Raw genomic sequence first — 18934 nt, 5'->3', positions numbered from 1 at the left:
TAAACAGATATATATATAGGCATATAGATAATAAAAACTTTGTCGGTGACCTCTTGAGATCATTGCTTAACTGGTCTCATATTCTTGGCACTGGTGACATACAATCTGTTGAAGACTAAAAACTTGGTGTTGTATGTGTTGTTGTTATGGGGAGTCGGTAGACCACCTTCTTCTTCATTGTCCTGTTACTCATTCCCTTTGGACGTTTATGCTTCAAGCTTTTGGTATTCATTGGGTTATGCCAAGATCAGCAGCGGATTTGCTATCTTGTTGGCATCAGTGGCTTGGGAAACATAATTCGGACATTTGGAATTTGGTTCCAGGGTGCTTAATGTGGATTGTATGGTTGGAACGAAATCGTCGTTCCTTTGAGGATAATGAGAAGATGTTGGATGAGTTAAAGGTTTTATGCCAGCGTAGTCTTTTGGAGTGGTCTCATTGTTGGGGTTTTACTGATTGTTCTTCTCTCTCTGAGTTTATGTCTTCCCTTTGCTTAGTTTCTTGATTACTCGTTTTGCTGTGCCATTTGTTCTATTATTTCTTGTTGTTCATCATCATGAACAACTTGTACTTTTCCTTTTTTTTCTCATTAATAATAGTTTTCTGATTACCTATCAAAAAAAATATATTGTAATTCTTTAGTGGCACTGCGTGTGTATAACTCGCATACATGAGGTTTCCCTTCTTTATGAGATAAATTATTAAATAATTATATATATGCACATGTTCATTTCTAAAAATCTATGTATATACTTATATCACACACACACACACACACACACTAAAAGGCTATAGCATTAAATATAAAGACCTTTGCATCCCATGAAAAGCTCCCATTCTTGATTGAGATGGCTGGAAATACTGGATCTAGAGGTGGGTTTGGGAGAAGAATTCTCTCTTCAGCTGAGAGTAGCTCTTCTAGACGTTTTAAGGATACATTTGCATTAACCGCCTGCAAAAGTAAGGCAGCATTATAAGAAAAAATACTTTGCATAAATTACATGTCAAACTAAGGCAGCATAGAAGCACAAAAAAAAAAACCCATTTAAGTACTCAGTGGATCTTAATCTACACCACTCCCTCTACCCCATTCTTAAAGTTAATAGAGGAGCCTTTTGAGCTAGAACTCAAGCCAATATGGTACATACAAGGAATGTTAGGCTACAATATTAAATAGCGTTCCATTAGAAAGGACAAAGTTTAGCTACAATATTTGAAGTCCCATCCACCATATCCTTATAATTAACATATGTTGAAAATATACAATAGTTTGGCAAACTTTCTTTTCCCACAAGCTTCCTTGTTTAGATGACTAAAAGGCACTCTATGGGATATGACTACAATGCACTCATTTATTCACAATAAAGAGACTAAATTTTGAGTACACGTGATTACTTAAAACAATAGTGAGAATGTTATGAGAATATCTCAGCGCTTAAAAAAATGGTTAGGATGTAAATGAGTACACTATAAGTTGATTATAAAATGCACTTGCACTTATAATGGCTTTAGGAAGAAATTGATCCACTCAAATTAACCACTCCAACAAACCAAGCCCCAAATTCCAGAAAAGAATCTAAATTTTCTTCACCGTCCAATGAAGCTAACTTAACACTCAAGATGGAGAGATATTTCATATTCTAATAACCAATTAGCACCAGAATTTGTTTAAATTTGCATTATAAGTACAACTGAGAAATGCAAGTTAAAAATGTATGTATTAAAAAGTTATGACTAAATATCTTTTTAAGGATCTGCCAGTTGAATGTTCCTAGCCATACACAACACTACTCAGATTAATTAACATGAAGCAGAAAAGAAGTAGTTAGTTTAAGCAGAAAATGATTATCTGTCCTCCCTACATGCAAAAATGGCATATAAAATATTTCAGCAGTATATGAGATATGACCAAGGTGAAGAAGAAAGAACCTGAGTTATTATATTAGGAAGCATGAATAGTGGAAAGCGAAGCACAGCAAATAGAGAAATGGCAGTAAAAGCTCTTGCAGGTGTTAGATCTCCCCCAAGAAAAGTGAACAATCCAAATGAAACCACGGTCACCACAACTGGGATGCTATTTAGTATAAATCCATTGCACTGCAAAACAAGGGAAAAGGTTAAGAACATGAAAAAGATAGCACTGAAGTGGTCCCCATGCATACCATCTACATTCATAGATAGGCCCAAATCCAACTTGCAAATCATATGCCAACAAAAATATAATTACCAATGGGCATAGTAATTTTATTCATGAAAAAAAAAAAAAAATGAACTACAATATACAAAATGTATTTGAAAAAGAGTAATGATAGTTACACATTATATGAGAGAGCTGAAATCATGTTTTGAAAACACGATTTCAATTATAATTGTGAAATTAATGAAGTGTGTACAGCAATGTGTAACTCAGCGAGTGCAACAACAGTTAAAATATGAAGAAAAAAAAAAACTGGAGCAAAAGAAAAATAACCGCAAATTTATATTTTTTGCATTCTTCATATAGTAAGAAACAAATAATTTTCTATATGTCTTATGCCATACCGCTGCTAGTAGTGATGCTTTACGAAACCAAGATAATTCTTCAGTCCGAACACTTTGTACTTTAGATTGGAAACTATCTTCCCATGCATAACACCTGAGCCATTTTCAGCATAGACAATCAAAAAGAACATTAAATGTCTAATATCACATAAAAACCCATGAATAGCTGCACTCAAAATGAATCATACTTCACAGTGTCCATGGCAGCCAAAATTTCGTTCATCAGACCAATTCTCTTGTCTTGACGTTGTAACCCCGCCTTAGACAATTTCTGCATTCTGCTTATCACCAATGTCTGTTCCCACAAAATAATTTACACAAATTATGGACAATCTATTTTAAGAAAGAGTTAATGTAAGATGCACAATTGTAAAACAAAATAGAGCTACAGTATCATCAAACCAAATGAAAAAAAGAAGCATAAACCCATTAGATTCTCAGACTGCTCAGCCAGACTCACTTCAGATTACCAACCAACCATATTTCTTGATCCCAAATGAAACAGGAATGAATGAGCCTAACATGATTTATTGTGTCTTTAAGTGAAAGTTTTCACATATATTATGACAGAATAGCATAGAAGTCAAAATGCAGCAAATATATGAGTTAATTCGTTTTCAGTTTTTCTTTTTATTTCTTATAAGCTTTATTTGATGAAAGAAAGCACCAAGTACACAAAAAAGTATCGAATGAGAAGGTCTCATGAGGCCTCCCTCTCCCATGTGTGGGTCCCACAATCTATAAGAGGGTGGTCTCATGAGACTGTCTCATCAAGTACACAGTGCATACATTAGGACTACATCACAACTAAGAGACAAAATTAACTTGATCACTAAAATCTAATAAATTTGAAAAAGAAAAACTCCCCGATGCTGTCATCCATTCAAATAGGGTTCTAAGAAACTGCAATTTCAGGTCCAAAACTATCCATTCACAACCCTCAAAGTTTCTACAATTTCCTTCCCACCGAAGGCACCACATCAAGCAATGAGGGATGGCCTTCTAGATCTCACCATTCCAATGTTGCCTGAAGTGACCTTGCCAACAAGCTAGTAAGTCTACAACCACTCTAGCCATCATCCATTGAACCCCAAAAAGGGCAAAGGCCATATCCCATAGCTCTTCGGCAAAAGGACAATGAAGAAGCAAATGATCAACTGTCTCCCCATCCCCCCTTGCACATACAACCCCAACTCACCAAAATAATCTCTCTTCCTCAAGTTATCCATAGTTAAAATCTTCCCCCAGGAAGCAACCCAAATAAAAATATTCAACTCTTGTTGAGAATTTAACATTCCAAATGCTTTTCCAAGGGAATCCTCACAACTCCAAAAGGGGATAGCTCTATAATAAAATCTACCTCAAATCCATTCTAAACAATTCTTCTCCCCCCCCCCCCGGTTTTTTTTGGAGCGACCGATGCAGAATACAGTACTCAGAATAACAATATGGACTCCAACTCCCAATCATGCACTGTTCGCATTAAATTCAACCCCCAAATGAACAGAACCACTGCAGAATTGCATGACATTTGCAACTAAGGCTTCCTTATCAACTATCAGCTTGGAGCTGTTGATTCAGAGGCTCATCATTATTTTCATTGCATGAGTTGTGCCTCTGCACCATTTTAATTAAAGCATTTATAGACCACTGCATGTTCTCCAACATGCAGGTAAGCTGATAAACATGAATCTTCTTGCCGTCGTTCTTAAGGCTAAATGAATGTTTTGCTAAATCATATGAAGTGTTTCAATTTTAAAACCAATTTTTCCATAGGAGAATAGTAAAATTCCAACATACACAATTTGAAAGTTTCACAAGATATTATTAACAGATGCCAGGCTTCTCTCTTATCCTATTTTTTTCTAGTTCTCAACAACTAAACCAGAGTTTAAAAAGATAAATTGGAAGTGAAAATTGAAATCCCAAAGATAGATTCAACATTCAATGCCAACAAATTTCAATTCCAATTATTTGTGATCAGCTACACAATTTAGGTTTTTGCAATTGGGCAACATTCTCAATTAATAGGACACCACTATATGTAATTTTGTTCACTCTCCTAAAGCCATTTGCTTTGAATTTTCATTTCCTTTTCACTCACCCTTTACAACATATTAATTCACTACAGGTAAACTAGAGAACATATTATCTTGACTTTTTTTTATCTCAGCATGACAAATGTCCTCCATTTCTTATAAATGCCTACTCCTTTTATATAACAGTGTTAGTGCTGACTATAACAAAATCCAAAATATTCCACTTCCAATACCATGCTCAATTTTGCCCAGCTTACAGGTGATTAAGCCATTATGTTATATTCCAATATCTGGAGAAAGAATGAAACAGAAGAAAATTTAACAGAACACCATAGGACTAGATAAAGTCAAAAGACAAACCAAACAAAAAAATAAAATGTGTGAGACATGATACTGATATTGTTCTTTCAATGAAAGTATGCAAAGGTAACTCTTGAACCTGTATGGGGAACAAAAGAACTAGCAATAATGCACCAAGAAGCGAAGCAACACCCAACTGCTGGTAAAGAAGAACCATAGAGATAACAATACGAAACGGAGCAGACCACAAAGTGTGAAGCGATTGGCATATTTGCTGTACAAGGAAAGCAACAAATTAGTCATCAAATCAAACAATTTAGTTTCAAAAAGAGAGAAGACCCTGACAAGGCTTTAAATAATCAGTCTGGTAGTACCCCTTAATGTAAGTATCCAAAGTTTCATCAATTTATACATCTAAAACCACAGTGCATGGTAACTCTTAATTTTTGATAAGTAAATATTTCATTAAAAAACACAAAGGGGTAACAACAGTGCATGTTAACTTGTACAATATAGTGTATACCAAATGGTAAAGAGAGCAAACCTGAAGTGATTCTGCATCAGTTGTCATCAAGTTGGTTATTTTCCCAGATGCAAACTTCTTGCGAGCTTCATGAGTTAGCCTTAACGATTTACGAAATACAGCGGCAACCTGCATAAATTAAGAACCATATATAAATATATGCAAACCATCAATACCTTCAGCACTGGCATGAAACTTAATAAGAAAGTGAGTTCAACTTTGCCTAGCGTTAGTAGAACTGGCATCTTATAACTTCACTTACCCCTGTGCTTATGATCCAGTAAAATATGACCACACAACCCAAACAGTAAAAGAGAAACAGGGGAACCTTCAACTGCCTAATATTACGAATTGCAATGGGTTGGGATCAGGAAGGAGAAAGCATTTCCAATCCCAATCCCTTTAATATTTTACATACCAAACCCGTACCAAAATGTATTAAATTTAAAGAATTACATCCTGTTTACATTTGGAAAACCCAAACTAACCCATTTATCTTCCGATGAGTTGGGTCAGATTAACCTAATTGCGAACATCTGAAATACTATTTAACTAAATTTAAGCATTAATCAGCACTTTGTACTAAATTAAACAATATTAATAGTACGATCCAAAATCAACAGGCACCATAACCACTCAATTGTCATAATAATTCATTATGTTCAAACCACTAAAAAAATACTGAAAATTCAATATAATTTTTTGAATTGTTAATCAAGTAGGGTTCAAGTGTCTAATGTACAAAACCCAAAACCTTTCCAATGTACTGAATTTTTTGTTGTTAAGAAGATCATCCCCTTTCTCACTCAATAAATATACAAACATACAAATTACAACCTGGGTAAAATAAATAAATAAATAAATATATTTATTTCCAAATTTTAGACACCACTAAGTGCAAGAACAGATCCATGAACTACTACAGTTTCCACTAAAGAAATTAAAAAGGCCAGCCTGTTTGACACCAATAGGTGAAGCTTACAAGAAACTCTGAGACAATGAGGGGTAAAACTAAAGTAGAATTCTCTAGGTATGGTACCTTAGGTTTCCCAATTAAATTCAACCATGTGATTGTATTGACCACATGGTTGCATTGACAAATTCACCACATGGTTGCATTTAATTGCCATTTGAAAATAAAACACTGTTTTTGCTGCATTGGTCAATACAACCATGTGGTTAATTTCACTTAGGGAACCTAAAGTACAACAGCAAAGAACTGTACCTTAGTTTTGCCTAACAAAGAATGAGCATGTTTTCATCAAAGGACTTGCTGCAAGCTCAAATAGTGACAAATCCAATATGAAACCAGAGGTCTAATTTGAAAACTTCATGGATAATAGTTTGAGGTAAGAAGATAAGCTAGCAAACAAAAATCTGAATAGCACCAAAACTGGAAGTAATAAAAAAAATATTTAATTATACTATGCATTTAGTTATTTTTAAGTCCAAGTCATTTCTTTTTATAAAAAAGATAGAATTTTAACCTATAGTGTCTGCTCCATTATAATTGCTCTTTATCATTAGGCCAAGACACCTATTGGTTTTTGGTGCAGGCGGGCTACGAATTCCAAATCTCTTATTCAATGACACAAGAGACTTATTTATTGTGCCTTTCTTGGCTTTAGGGTTTAGTGAGACCCCTAGAGTATGAGCTGAGCTTTGTTGCAAATCCAAATTATTTTGAAACAATACCAACCACTTACTTCCCCCCCAAACCCCCAATAAAATAAACCTGTAAGATATTGCAAAAGAGGCAAAGCTTATTGGGAAATACATAAATAAGCACCAAAATCATGTCATGAGGATCAAGAAAAAAAAAACCATTCAAACAAAAAAAATTACCAAGGTTGACCTCAGCCGGTAACCAACACGCATTACATTCTGAAAATACTGGGCTTCGCACAACACACCAAAAACCTGGAGAAAATTACAGTGTCAGAAATTCTATGTGCTTCTTGATAAGTCAATTATTCCAAATTTTCAGCTTATATTACGAAGCTTTTATGGAAAGAGGTTATGCCAATAGTAGAAAGCGCTACTTCTTATTAAAAGCAAGTAGTAGATAATTGTAAGACATGTTGACTATAAGATGAAATTACCAAGACAACAAATGTTTAGAAAAAGCCGTTAAAATGACAAGGAAAGAGCTTAGGAACATTAATGAAGCCACATAGATACTTTTTCCAAGGCACCTGCATTATTATTTTATGACTCTTGCAGTAAGAATAAAACAGCAGGACATGCCATGATCTTTCTCCTTAGAAATCCGAAGATGAAATGTATTACAAAACCTACAAAATATCCAAAAGTCTATACAAGAACGGCTTACTTCAGGAATCAAACCATTTGTATGATCCTTTGATAGAAAGAAATCACAAAAAGGGTTCACTTTGAGGTTCCCTATGGAATAAGGCATGGAACGGAGTCGGAGTCACTACAAAGAAAGTTATATCCTCGATAATATCATTTCTTTTGATGAGGAAGGAGGCCTGCCTTCTTATATTTCTACATCTAGGATCCAAATTTTAGAAAAACCAAGACAAATGGATTTAGAGAGATCATGAGATGAGAGTAAAAGAATAGCTTAGGAGAGAGATTTTCAGCTTTACCATTTTGCAGAGGCACTGAAAATTACATGAAAATTTTCTGTAAATGAAATTCATTAACAACAGAGAACTTTCAAACACACAAAATAGAAATCTAAAAGGTGGTAACATCCAGAGATATGTGTAGAACCAAATTCAATAACTTCACATCTACAGGTTTAAATGTATAACATTTAAGTTCTTTTAACTGAATTTAATGACGAATGAACACAGTTCAGAACAAAAAAGTTTGATTTAGTCCAACAAATTCTTAATGCATTATCAAACTGCATTATAATAATTTTTTTTAGTTCTTGATCAATTGTCAATGTGGCCCTGCAAGAGTCAGAAAAGAAACAGAAAGCTAGAAACTAAATCAACGAAGTGGCTCTCATCAATTCACGAGGCATGGGATCTTCACCATGCATATGTGATTAAAGCAGCAATACTATGATAAGCATACATGAAAGTTAAAGGGAATCAATATCTTCACATACATAGATAATGAAGAAACAAAAAGAGAGGACTCGTGTCATACCACTCCAACAAATATTGAGAACGCATAGATGTACCCAATCCATGCCGGATCCCCCCGTTGCATTGACTGCAGATAATTCATCAAATAAATCAAGTTGTATACTTTGAAGGAGCATTTGACAAGGCTGTCATAATGCTACTTTTTTACCAAGTTTAAATATATAAAGAATTGATTTGACACTGTTACAGTAAGGACATAAACATCCCACCATGAAGTAGTGTCTTCTAACTAACCCAAATCGCTAACAAGATAAATTAATTAAGAGCAATCATAATATCTGCATTTTTTTTAATAAATAATGAATTTTATTAAGACCAAAAAAGAGAGTCACCCAAGTATACATACAATGGGGAAAAAATAATCAAGCCCAAATTACGATGATCTATCAAATCATAAACAGAACACAGTATTTTCCCACAACTGACATCCAATCCAACATATTTTTAAAGAAAAATAATTTAAGATCTGGCAAAGATCTCTCAGAATCCTCGCAATCATAATATCTGCATTGTTACAGTCATGGATGGCGAACCTGTTCATCCTTGTCTAATAAAACATTAACAATAATATAACCATTGTTTGCATTTTTCATCTGCTCAGTGAGAGGGGTCTTTAAAATTGAAATTGCCAATTCCATTTTGGCCCTTATTAGTCACTCATCTAAACTTAATGCTTCATTCCTTTTGAGACAAGGTCAAGCCTTCATTTCATTATTCAAAAGATCGTAAGAGCTTCAGGCAGCAGTAAGCACATATAAAGCTCAAATCTGTACAGAAACATAGTTTAGTTTTTATATATATTAATAAATAGTTTCATATTCAAATAGAAGAACTTTCAAGACAACAAGTTGGTAGGCCAGCCAATTGTTTGGTAAATTGCTCAAGACATGATATGTTTGAACATTTAGATCTCATTTATCCAAGGGGCACGTAATAATTTAAGGATCCACGCAATCAGAAAATCATGAGTCCTGACCACAATAAATTGAACTCATAAACATGATTAACTTCACCAAAAATGGATGAGTACTATTACTAATTCAATTAACCATCTACATTTATGCATATGACAAATACATGCACACATCAATCTTGTAAATTGCAACAAGGTGCATCTTAGAGTTAGCTGTCACAGAAACCCCATAAAACTAAGTGATTTACCCGGTAAAGCATTGATAAAAACCAACAAACCTGTAGGAGGTTACTTAAGATGAGTGGCCCGACAAATTGGGAAAGATCATTGCCAATCTACAAGTTGAAAATACATTAACAAAATGTAAAATTTTATATATATTTATATAACTTACAAATTATAATATATAAATAAAAAAACAAATAGGTCAACCAAATGCTGCAAGACTTCATATAATATTTGACACGTCAGCAGCCATGGCAATACAGTAATAATAAAACATATACATGTGTGTGTGTGTGTGAAAAATGGGAGTAACTACACTTTTCCAAATGCATATGCTCGTTACCTTCCAAAAGCCACCCCACCAAAACCTACAGGTTGCAAAAAGAGGATATCAATAATATGCTTGTATATAATAATGACAGAGGTAAAAAAAAAAAAAAAAAAAAAAAAGATCATACCCAATGCACAAAGTTCCCCTTTAGAGACATTCAGGAGAGGTGATTGATAAGCAGCTCTAGCCCCCAAATTTATATATAAATTATTATCAATAAATAATTAAAAATTTTAAAAAGAAGAAGAAGAAGAAGAAGAAGAAGAAGAAGAAGAGGAAGAGAGAAGAAAACACAGGCACACAAGAAAACTATCAGAAGCTTAATGAATCCAAGAACTCTAAGCAGTCCATGGCAGTGAAAATACAAGTTGAGGTCAATTCATAAAGGGTTTTCGATAAGAACTTCCAACTTAACTAAGTCTTGTTCTTTGCCTTCAAAGAAACGAGCACTTCTTTCCCTCAAACATGCCACATTAAGCATAAGGGAGCCGCATTCCAACTGCTCCCATTAATTCTCTTACCACAATGACCTTTCCAACATGACTATAGCTCCATCACATAATAAGGCATAATCCAAGCAACACCAAACAAGCAAAAGATCAAAGACCATTATTTGTGAGCCACCACACAATGGAGAAAGTGTCACGGAAAACACCAGTACATAATAATCATTCCTCTTTTCCTTAGATTATCCATAGTCATGGTCTTTTCTAATGTTACAGACCACAAGAGGAAAGCTCCTCTTGGCAGTACACAAGGTTTCTTTTTTTTGATAGGTAAGAAAGTAATATTATTAATAGAAAAGAAAAAAAGATACACAGAGTTCACGATAGTGAACAAAGGACAACATAGAAAACAAAAAGAAATAAAGGAATCAAAAACTTATTCTCAGAGACAAAAAAAAAATCAATAATAGTAGAACAATCCGAAAGACCCCAACAACAAGACCAATTAAAGAGAGTCTGCTGGCACAAATCTAACAACTGGGCCAGTGATTTCTCGATATCCTCAAAAGAACGCCGATTACGTTCAGTCCAAATAGTCCATATCAAACAGCCTGGTACCAAATTCCAAATATCGGAATTATATTTCCTAAGCCAATAGTGCCAACAACATAGTAAGTCTGCAACCGAACCTTGCATAACCCAATCAATCCCAAATAGCTGAAGCATAGGCATACACATTGAATGAGCTAACGGACAAACAATAAAAAGGTGATCCACAGATTCCTCATTACAACAGCACATACAACAACGATTTGCCAAGGGGTGACCACGGAGCATAAGATTATCCAAAGTGAGAATTTGGCCATGAGCTATTGTCCACATAAAAAATGTCACCCTTTTAGGAACCTTTACTTTCCAAATGCCCTTCCAAGGGAAATTAGGAGTAAAATCTCGAATCTTATGATAAAAAGACCGAGTGTCAAACTTCCCATTTCCATTGAGGCTCCAACAAAGACTGTCACTTCCACCACCCCTAGGAACTTGAGATTGGATCAAGTGAAGAAAGGAGAAAGAAGCTGCTAACTCGCAAGACAATGGCATGATTCTACCTGATTTCTTCAATGTTTAGAATCCAACCCTCACAATATATATTTCACAATTATTTATACCGTCATTCTTCCAAACTAACTAGCCCAAGCATCTCTATTTAATAACATCATAGCCTTAACATCTCCTCCAACATGCAATCGCTTTTCTATCTTTTCAATAATAGCACTCCAAGCCATTCACACCTTGAAAGATAAACCCAAAGGCCAACCAAGGAATGCTCCTACAATATCACCTATTGGCACCAACTCATTTTTACTCAAATTAACCTAAAAGCCTAACAATGCCTCAAAACAAAGTATGTGCCAAATTTAATTAAGTTGTTCTAGATTCACCTAACAAAAATAGAATTGTATCATTGCAAATAGTAAGTGAGAGGTTTCTTCCTCCCTCTATGTGTAACCCAGCTAAAAATACACCACCAACAGCTTTCTGTAACATCATACTAAGAACCTCCATAACTAGAATGATACGAGTGCAGATAAAGGGTGTCCTATCTCAACCCTCACAAACTACCCAAAAAATACCAGTGGGACTACCATTACCAGAAATAAATAATTGAACTGTTGAAATATAAAACCACAACTACTTCTCTATTTTCCATCAAAACCAGATCTGCCCAAAAAATAAATCTAATCCCAATTTGTAGGGTCATATGCCTTTTCAAAGTCTAGCCTGCAAATAAATCCAAGAATACCAATCCAAATTATGCTATCAAGGCATTCATTCACAATGAGAATTGAGTCCAATGTTCGACAACCTTCAACAAAAAGTTTCCTTAACGTTTGACACAAGAATATCAATTTCACTCCTTAAAAAATTAGCCAGCACCTTTGCTTAACGTTTGTAAAAGATACACACCAAACTAATAGGATGAAAATCCTTAATTTTAACAGCACCATTCTTCTTAAGAATCAAAGTGATGGAAGTCATCTTCAAGGAATTTTCAAATTTTAAAAAAAAAAAAAAAAAAAATCAAAAAACATTGCCATCATCATTCATACTAGATGTATCTCTCTAGTATCATTTTGAAAATATTACCATAATCATTCATACTGCATATATCTCTCCAGTATTTTTTTTTATTGTATGCTTTTTGTTAAGTTAAAACCAACCAACAAAATTTGCTTTAAAAAGAGTAATCAAATTCATTTTCAATATCTTGAATTAGTAATTTATTACAAAAAAGGGGGGGGGGGGGGGAGATATTGAGGCAGATACTGTCATAAAATCTGACCAGGCAGAAGGAAGTGAATAAATACCCATGAGTATTGTGTGATCATATAATACCCAGTAAGTTAAAAGGAAAATTCATAAGGCTGTTATAAAACCAGCTATGCTCTATATACCAAAGCTTGGGCAATAAAAAAGCAGCATGTTCATAAAATAAGTACAGCTAAAGTGAGAATATGAAGATGGAATGGGAATACTATGATGAAAAGATAACGAATGAAGTCATCCTTTCATTGACAGTATGGGCCCTTATTGAAGGAAAGATGAGGAAGATGCTTGAAATAGTTTGGCCATGCATATGAAGAATGATGAATTCACACCTAAGAAAGAGCAACTTAATTTAAGAGGAGAAAGAGCAAAGAAAGCAAGGAAGCTTACAAAACTGGCAGAAGCACTGAAAAATCTATGACAAACAAAGATGCAATGGAGAGGAATAAAACAGAGAGAAACTTAATGAATAAACTCTGTAGCTTTCGTAATTAATTTGCATTTCATTAGATCTAATTCATGAGCCTCTTATATGCAAAGTGAAAGAATGTCCCTGGTGTGACCATTGTATTAGAAGGCCAGAAATGTAAAATAAAAAGGAGATATCCTAAAAATGATTTGGAATGATATCTAACTGAGTTCCTTTTGCCTCAAATGTAACCAGGTATAAAACAAAAAAGCCATCATCAAGTTTATCAAAAACTTACCTTCCCCCAAGGCTATAATTTAAGGCTCTTAGAAGCCAAGGTTTAGGCTTCTGTGATTCCTCAGCCCAACATTTCTGGAACCTACAATGTTAAATAAAAACCTTGATGCAACCTTAATATAAAAAGATTCAAGAAGAAAAAAAAACTTAAGAAGAAAATGAGCACAGACTTATTGTGCAATGTTTCAGTTCGATCCCAAGAGTCTAATTTCCAGACATCTTTCTCTGTGAGAGGCCTTTTGTAGCCTAGCTTCATTATGGGATTCATCCAGGAAAAAAATATTTCTGGCAGGAAAAAAAAAAAAAAAAAGAGTTAATAAAGTAATTTAAATTGGTCTAAAGTGATCACACCATGATATAATTAGCATGCAACAGAAAAATGGCAATGGGGAAAAGAGAAATGGAAAGATCTAATTACTTCCCCCCATATGTCTCTTTAAGCAAATTATGTATTAAGTACTTTAAACAAGTTTTTAATGCCATCATAAACAAAGATAAGAAAGCATTTAGCACGATGATAGCTGTTAGCCTGTTAGATAGTACAACATGGGTGAAATCACCTTGACTAGCTGACATATGATTTAATTTTTTTTAATTCCAACACTAACGATTTCTATCACCGTCAACATGTATGGTCATTTGAGATTTTCTAAGTGACAGGCATTCAGGTCATGTAAATTGATATATACATACTTGAAAATACACTGACATGTCTCTCAGGACAAACTTGCTCTCCTCCAGGAAGTTCTTCATATGCAGCATCATCAACTGATTCAGCCCCAATTGGGGTATAACCAGGATAGGGATCCAAGCGAGGAACATATACAAGTAAAAGTATTCCAAAAAAAACCTGCATTAAAATAATCATTAATCCTTACTTTGATAAGTGGATGTTATCCCAAAAAGAAGAGAATGCCAGAGTCAAAGTTCACAGAAAGTACAAGAAACAATTAGCATATGTCAAAATTTATTGTAATGCTTTGCAATGTAGCTGAGTGTTAATTAAAGAGTTTAAATCGCAACGAATGCTATTGTTCTCAGTCTTCCTTGGGTCCTGTATTTAGACCATACTTTGATTTGGCCATCTTTGTGCATATATTACATACAGTTTCTTTATTGGTATGCACCCAGTGGGTTTCAAAGACTCAAATCCATGAACTCACTCTCTATCCAAATTATGGGAGGAGGAAGAGTCATTTGAGCTACAGCATATTTATAAATTTGTGTGTGTGTGCATGTATCTTAAGGGTAAATGTGTGCGCATGAACATATCTATTTGACCAAATTAAGTTTTCATTACTAACCTTGCAGATTAACAAGCTAGGGGTGCCAATTACTAGGTTGAGAAAAAAAATCAAATATGCAATGCAATTTAAAATTTGGGTTGAAAAAGTAAAACATGAATGTTGTGTAAATGATTAAAAGGAGAATCAAGATCAACCAACCTGGACAACAACCTCACTGATGTACAAATACAGTACAGAGCTGCACAGACAACACACAACTGTTAATAGGTCTTGTCCCACCAAAAAGTTCAAAATTTCTACTCCAGAACTTATGACTTTCTTTAACAAGATTGGAAGTTTGAGCTTCAGCAAGAAATAAAAGTAAGAGCTCAAAAGATATTCTTCTTCTTCTTTTTTATAAGTAATATCTTTTATTCAAAGAAAAGGAGACACTTCATATACACTGGAAGTTTACAAAAGATACTCCTAAAAATAACACAAGCATATCATTCGCTACATGTGCATATTTTCTTTTGTTTCTAAACGAGAGAGAGAGAGATGAAAAAAACAACCATATCATCTTTAACCAATGAGGGATCCACTTCAAAAAACCAGAAAACACAAACCTATCATAGAAGTCCTTCATGGAAAGAACAAGATTGAACATCACAGCATCACCAACTAAAGCATAAATGACTCCAAATCTGACAAACCATCGAAAATCAGAGATGTATACTTTAGTTTCTACACCAATCAAGACCAGCATTGTACACCAAGCAAGAGCCTCAATGAGCAGAGAAACAGTCTGCAAAAAGAGGATAAAATTAAGATAATTTGAATTGAAAACAACCAAAATAAATAAATACTGCAACAATTTAACAAACCTTACATGTGCTTGAATTATTCATGACTTCTTAAACAAATTTAAGTGTCAACGTATAAAACACTCAAATTAAACTAAAAATGAAACTGAAATCCAATATCTCCAAACATAGGGTGAGTGGATTTAAATAACTGAAATTTTCTTATTTATTTTGAAGACTGACAACTAGTAATCTTCGGATAAGAAATTAAAATTATGGGTTTAAACCAAGATTAGTTTCTTCCTTTTTATAAGTAATAGAATTTTAATGCAAATGAAAAGGATTACTCTATGTTTACGATGAACATAAAGCACCTTGAAAAAATGCAAGCTAATCAATTAGAAGATCCAAGAGAGTTGGATATCAAAAATGGAAGTACAGTTGGTAAAATTCCATGCTCGAGACCAATCAAACATGGTAGGGAGCAGAAAGGACTTCAATTGCTGAATAGGTCTCACACTCTCCTCAAAAGTACGACTGTTACGCTCTTTCCACACTAACCACATCATGCACTCCGGCACCAAGTTCAAGATTACGTTTGAGAGTTCAAGATTGCGTTTGAGAGTTCAAGATTGCGTTTGAGAGTTCAAGCCCAATGATCTGTTTCTTTCTGTTTTTCTATTTAGCAGGTGGTGACCAAGTAAGATTTTCTTTCAATAGTCCCAAAGGTATCATGTCAAATGCAATTTTATACATCTCATTTGTCTTTCAACAGGAAAAAAAAAATGATAATATACCTCCTAAAAAATGAGAAGTAATTTCAGTTTAATATCATGACCAAAAATAATTCTCCATCGGGTCTTGTATGCTTGACCTCACCCTTCAACCCATTATTTTGAGAGGAGGAAGGACCTATTGAGCTATAGCTCATTGGCCCATAGACTTTAGTGTTCATTCACAGATTCTTACCCAGTTCCTCTCTCTCTCTCTCTCTCTCTTGAATAGGTAAATCTTCACCTATTACTGTACAGACATCCATTCAACAACAGAGAACGGTAACAGAAGAAATTTGTTTTCTTATCCTTCATACAAATTAACTTCTCAAACAATTATATATAGAATTCACAGCATTCTGACCAGCTCAATTTAAGAAAATTTAGTATAACTTTTATTTGAAGTAGGAAGTACTAATAGTAAATATCATTCTTCTGAACTATAACTTGCCGTGTAATCATTTTTACCAAAAAAACAAAAACTAATCATCATTATCAATATCCCATGTCTCAGCCATTAAGGAAGTTTACAAAATGGTGAAGGAGACAAGTGAAAAGTTCAAAGAAGCCAAATTGTATAATTATGCATGTACAGAACCCCCTAAGAGAGTAATATTTTTACCTTGCTTATGAGGAAAAAAACGAAACAAAACAAACAACTTAAAACAAGCTTACCTCAAATGGAGCAAGACCAGACTGCCCATCTAAATTGAAGACTGAAATTCCCATGATTAATCTAAACAATGGCTCGGCAGTACAATAAGCAGCCAATAAAGCCAACACATAGTTATAGAACTTCGACCTCAGGCAGAACCTCTTGGCTTTGAAATTCTTCTTGATCAGCCATATCCGATAGCAGCAAAGACCCAGAACAACCAAATGAGAAACACAGACTACTAGAGAGTCAACAGCACATGGTGTATATCCACCAAATGCATTCTGCACTGTCCTTGCCCACACCCCATTTGCCACTGGCTGACAATACCAATCCAGTGGCTTGAAAGCCATTTTTTGTGTCACTCCTCCCCCAGGAAAAGTTCCAAGCTTAGAAGTACATATACTCTCCCTCCCCTAATGGAGTTTTCTTTCACAACTGATATGAGTCCAATGCTTCTAAGTTTCAACAAACTAAGCGATATCCTGCAATACAATTAAACCATATTCAGCCTCATAGGAAAGACTTGCTATCAAATAATACACACAACAAAAAAACAAAAACACGTTGGACTCAAGTGAGCCTAGTTTAAGTGTAAATTGTACAATAGTTGGAATAATTAACCAGGGTTTTCATGTTTGCTTAGCCTTATCGACAAGTCTCGAAGGTTTTGAACATTTTAATCCAAGGAAAAAAGTTAAGCTTAAAACAAACATGAATCTGTTAAATTTTGAATTTCAGACTTTTAACACAAAGAAAATCAGAGTATAATAGCCTTCTGAAAAGTAAGAAATACAGCAAAAGTCAGCACAAAAGCCTATGCTTTCTTGGGTACAAAATTTTTTTTTTTTTCAATATCAATCAGGTTTGCAATCACCTTTATTCTTGCTCATTTTCTCAGTTTCCAAACCGAAAATTAGACCCCAAAAAAAAAAAATTTAAATCTCTGTTCAAATGCAATAAACAGGATTCAACACCAAAAGTAAAAACAAGAGCTGAAGAAAATGTCAAAAAGGAACCCAAAAGTCAACTAAAGAAGAAGGAAGGATGTGAAGCAGTGGTTGAAACAAAAATTAAAACTATACCCAATTATCAAAACTAAATATTTAAGATAAAAACAACCATATTAACACAGAACAAAACCATTATAAGATTACCTCTTAATAAAACTTACCAAAAGTTATGCCTTTTTTCACTCAAACTCTGACATATGGACCAAAATAAGTCAAAATCACCCCAACCAAGAAAAAAAAAAAAAAAACTTCACACTTTTTCCACAATCAAAACACTACCTTCACGGAACAAAAAACCAAAAAGAAAAAAAATTGAAAAATCATAGAAACAGAAAAAAGCACTTTCAAGCACTGTTCTTCAGGAAAAAAAAAAAAAGTACACCTGAGCAAGAAATTCTAGAAAACAAACCTTTATTCAGCTGGATATGATGGAAATGGAATGGGAATTGGATTCTCGGCGAATCAAATGCTCTGCACATATCACAGAGAGAGAGAGAGAGAGAGAGAGACCAACGTAGCTGCGAGCTGGTCCTCGGTTTAACCAAAAAAAAAAAACAAAAGAAGCGTCACGGCTTACGACAACAATTGAAAATTTCTCTTTGCTGTAAAAAGTAGCATTCAATAAAGTCAAAACACTATTTCTTTTTTTTATATGGGATTAATAGGGTAGGTTTTTTTTTTAATTTTATTAAAAGAAGAATTTAGAGGGTAAAGGGTAGGTAAGTAAGCATGATCCAAACTCCAAAGTGGAAGAGAATTTAGGGGGACCATGGAACTTGGGACATTGCAAGAATAGAGACAATTATTGGAGTTCTCATTGTGTTTGGCTTTGGCTCCCTCTACATTATAAATGTGAACACTTTATAATAGGGTTAGGATTGTCTTTTACCTATTGAATGAAATGGATGTGGTCACTTTTTGGTCGGTTGCTTTTTTTTTTTTTTTTTTTTTTTTTTTTTTGGTATTTGGGAGATTGTGGTTGTGGTG

General features: G+C 34.2%; 1 protein-coding gene across 3 annotated transcripts in view; it reads right to left on the bottom strand.

Annotated features, from left to right (window-relative positions):
- The window catches only part of LOC112009351 (ABC transporter C family member 2), a 31820-nt gene extending 13326 nt beyond the window's left edge, over positions 1 to 18494 (bottom strand). Inside the window, exons 1-17 of one of the 3 annotated variants that reach the window (XM_024041682.2) lie at positions 18357 to 18494; positions 16955 to 17419; positions 15330 to 15508; positions 14923 to 14962; positions 14171 to 14327; positions 13648 to 13762; positions 13479 to 13559; positions 10010 to 10034; positions 9720 to 9776; positions 8530 to 8595; positions 7249 to 7323; positions 5425 to 5532; positions 5020 to 5154; positions 2730 to 2836; positions 2542 to 2635; positions 1930 to 2097; positions 812 to 952 (exon numbers count right to left, since the gene is read on the bottom strand). In XM_024041682.2, coding sequence (XP_023897450.1) covers positions 812 to 952; positions 1930 to 2097; positions 2542 to 2635; positions 2730 to 2836; positions 5020 to 5154; positions 5425 to 5532; positions 7249 to 7323; positions 8530 to 8595; positions 9720 to 9776; positions 10010 to 10034; positions 13479 to 13559; positions 13648 to 13762; positions 14171 to 14327; positions 14923 to 14962; positions 15330 to 15508; positions 16955 to 17287 — 1881 coding nt within the window. In that variant the 5' untranslated portion in view covers positions 17288 to 17419; positions 18357 to 18494. Of the gene's footprint in view, positions 1 to 811; positions 953 to 1929; positions 2098 to 2541; positions 2636 to 2729; positions 2837 to 5019; positions 5155 to 5424; positions 5533 to 7248; positions 7324 to 8529; positions 8596 to 9719; positions 9777 to 10009; positions 10035 to 13478; positions 13560 to 13647; positions 13763 to 14170; positions 14328 to 14922; positions 14963 to 15329; positions 15509 to 16954; positions 17420 to 17811; positions 17832 to 18108; positions 18130 to 18356 lie in introns of those variants that run through there. The other 2 variants (XM_024041683.2, XM_024041684.2) reach the window with 2 other exon arrangements.
- Positions 18495 to 18934: the final 440 nt, after the last annotated feature.

This window comes from Quercus suber, unplaced genomic scaffold, assembly GCF_002906115.3.
Source record: "Quercus suber isolate HL8 unplaced genomic scaffold, Cork oak 2.0 scaffold_164, whole genome shotgun sequence".
Lineage (NCBI taxonomy): Eukaryota > Viridiplantae > Streptophyta > Magnoliopsida > Fagales > Fagaceae > Quercus > Quercus suber.
The sequence above is the reverse complement of the archived record's forward strand: the minus strand, read 5'-3'. Positions and strand labels throughout refer to the sequence as shown.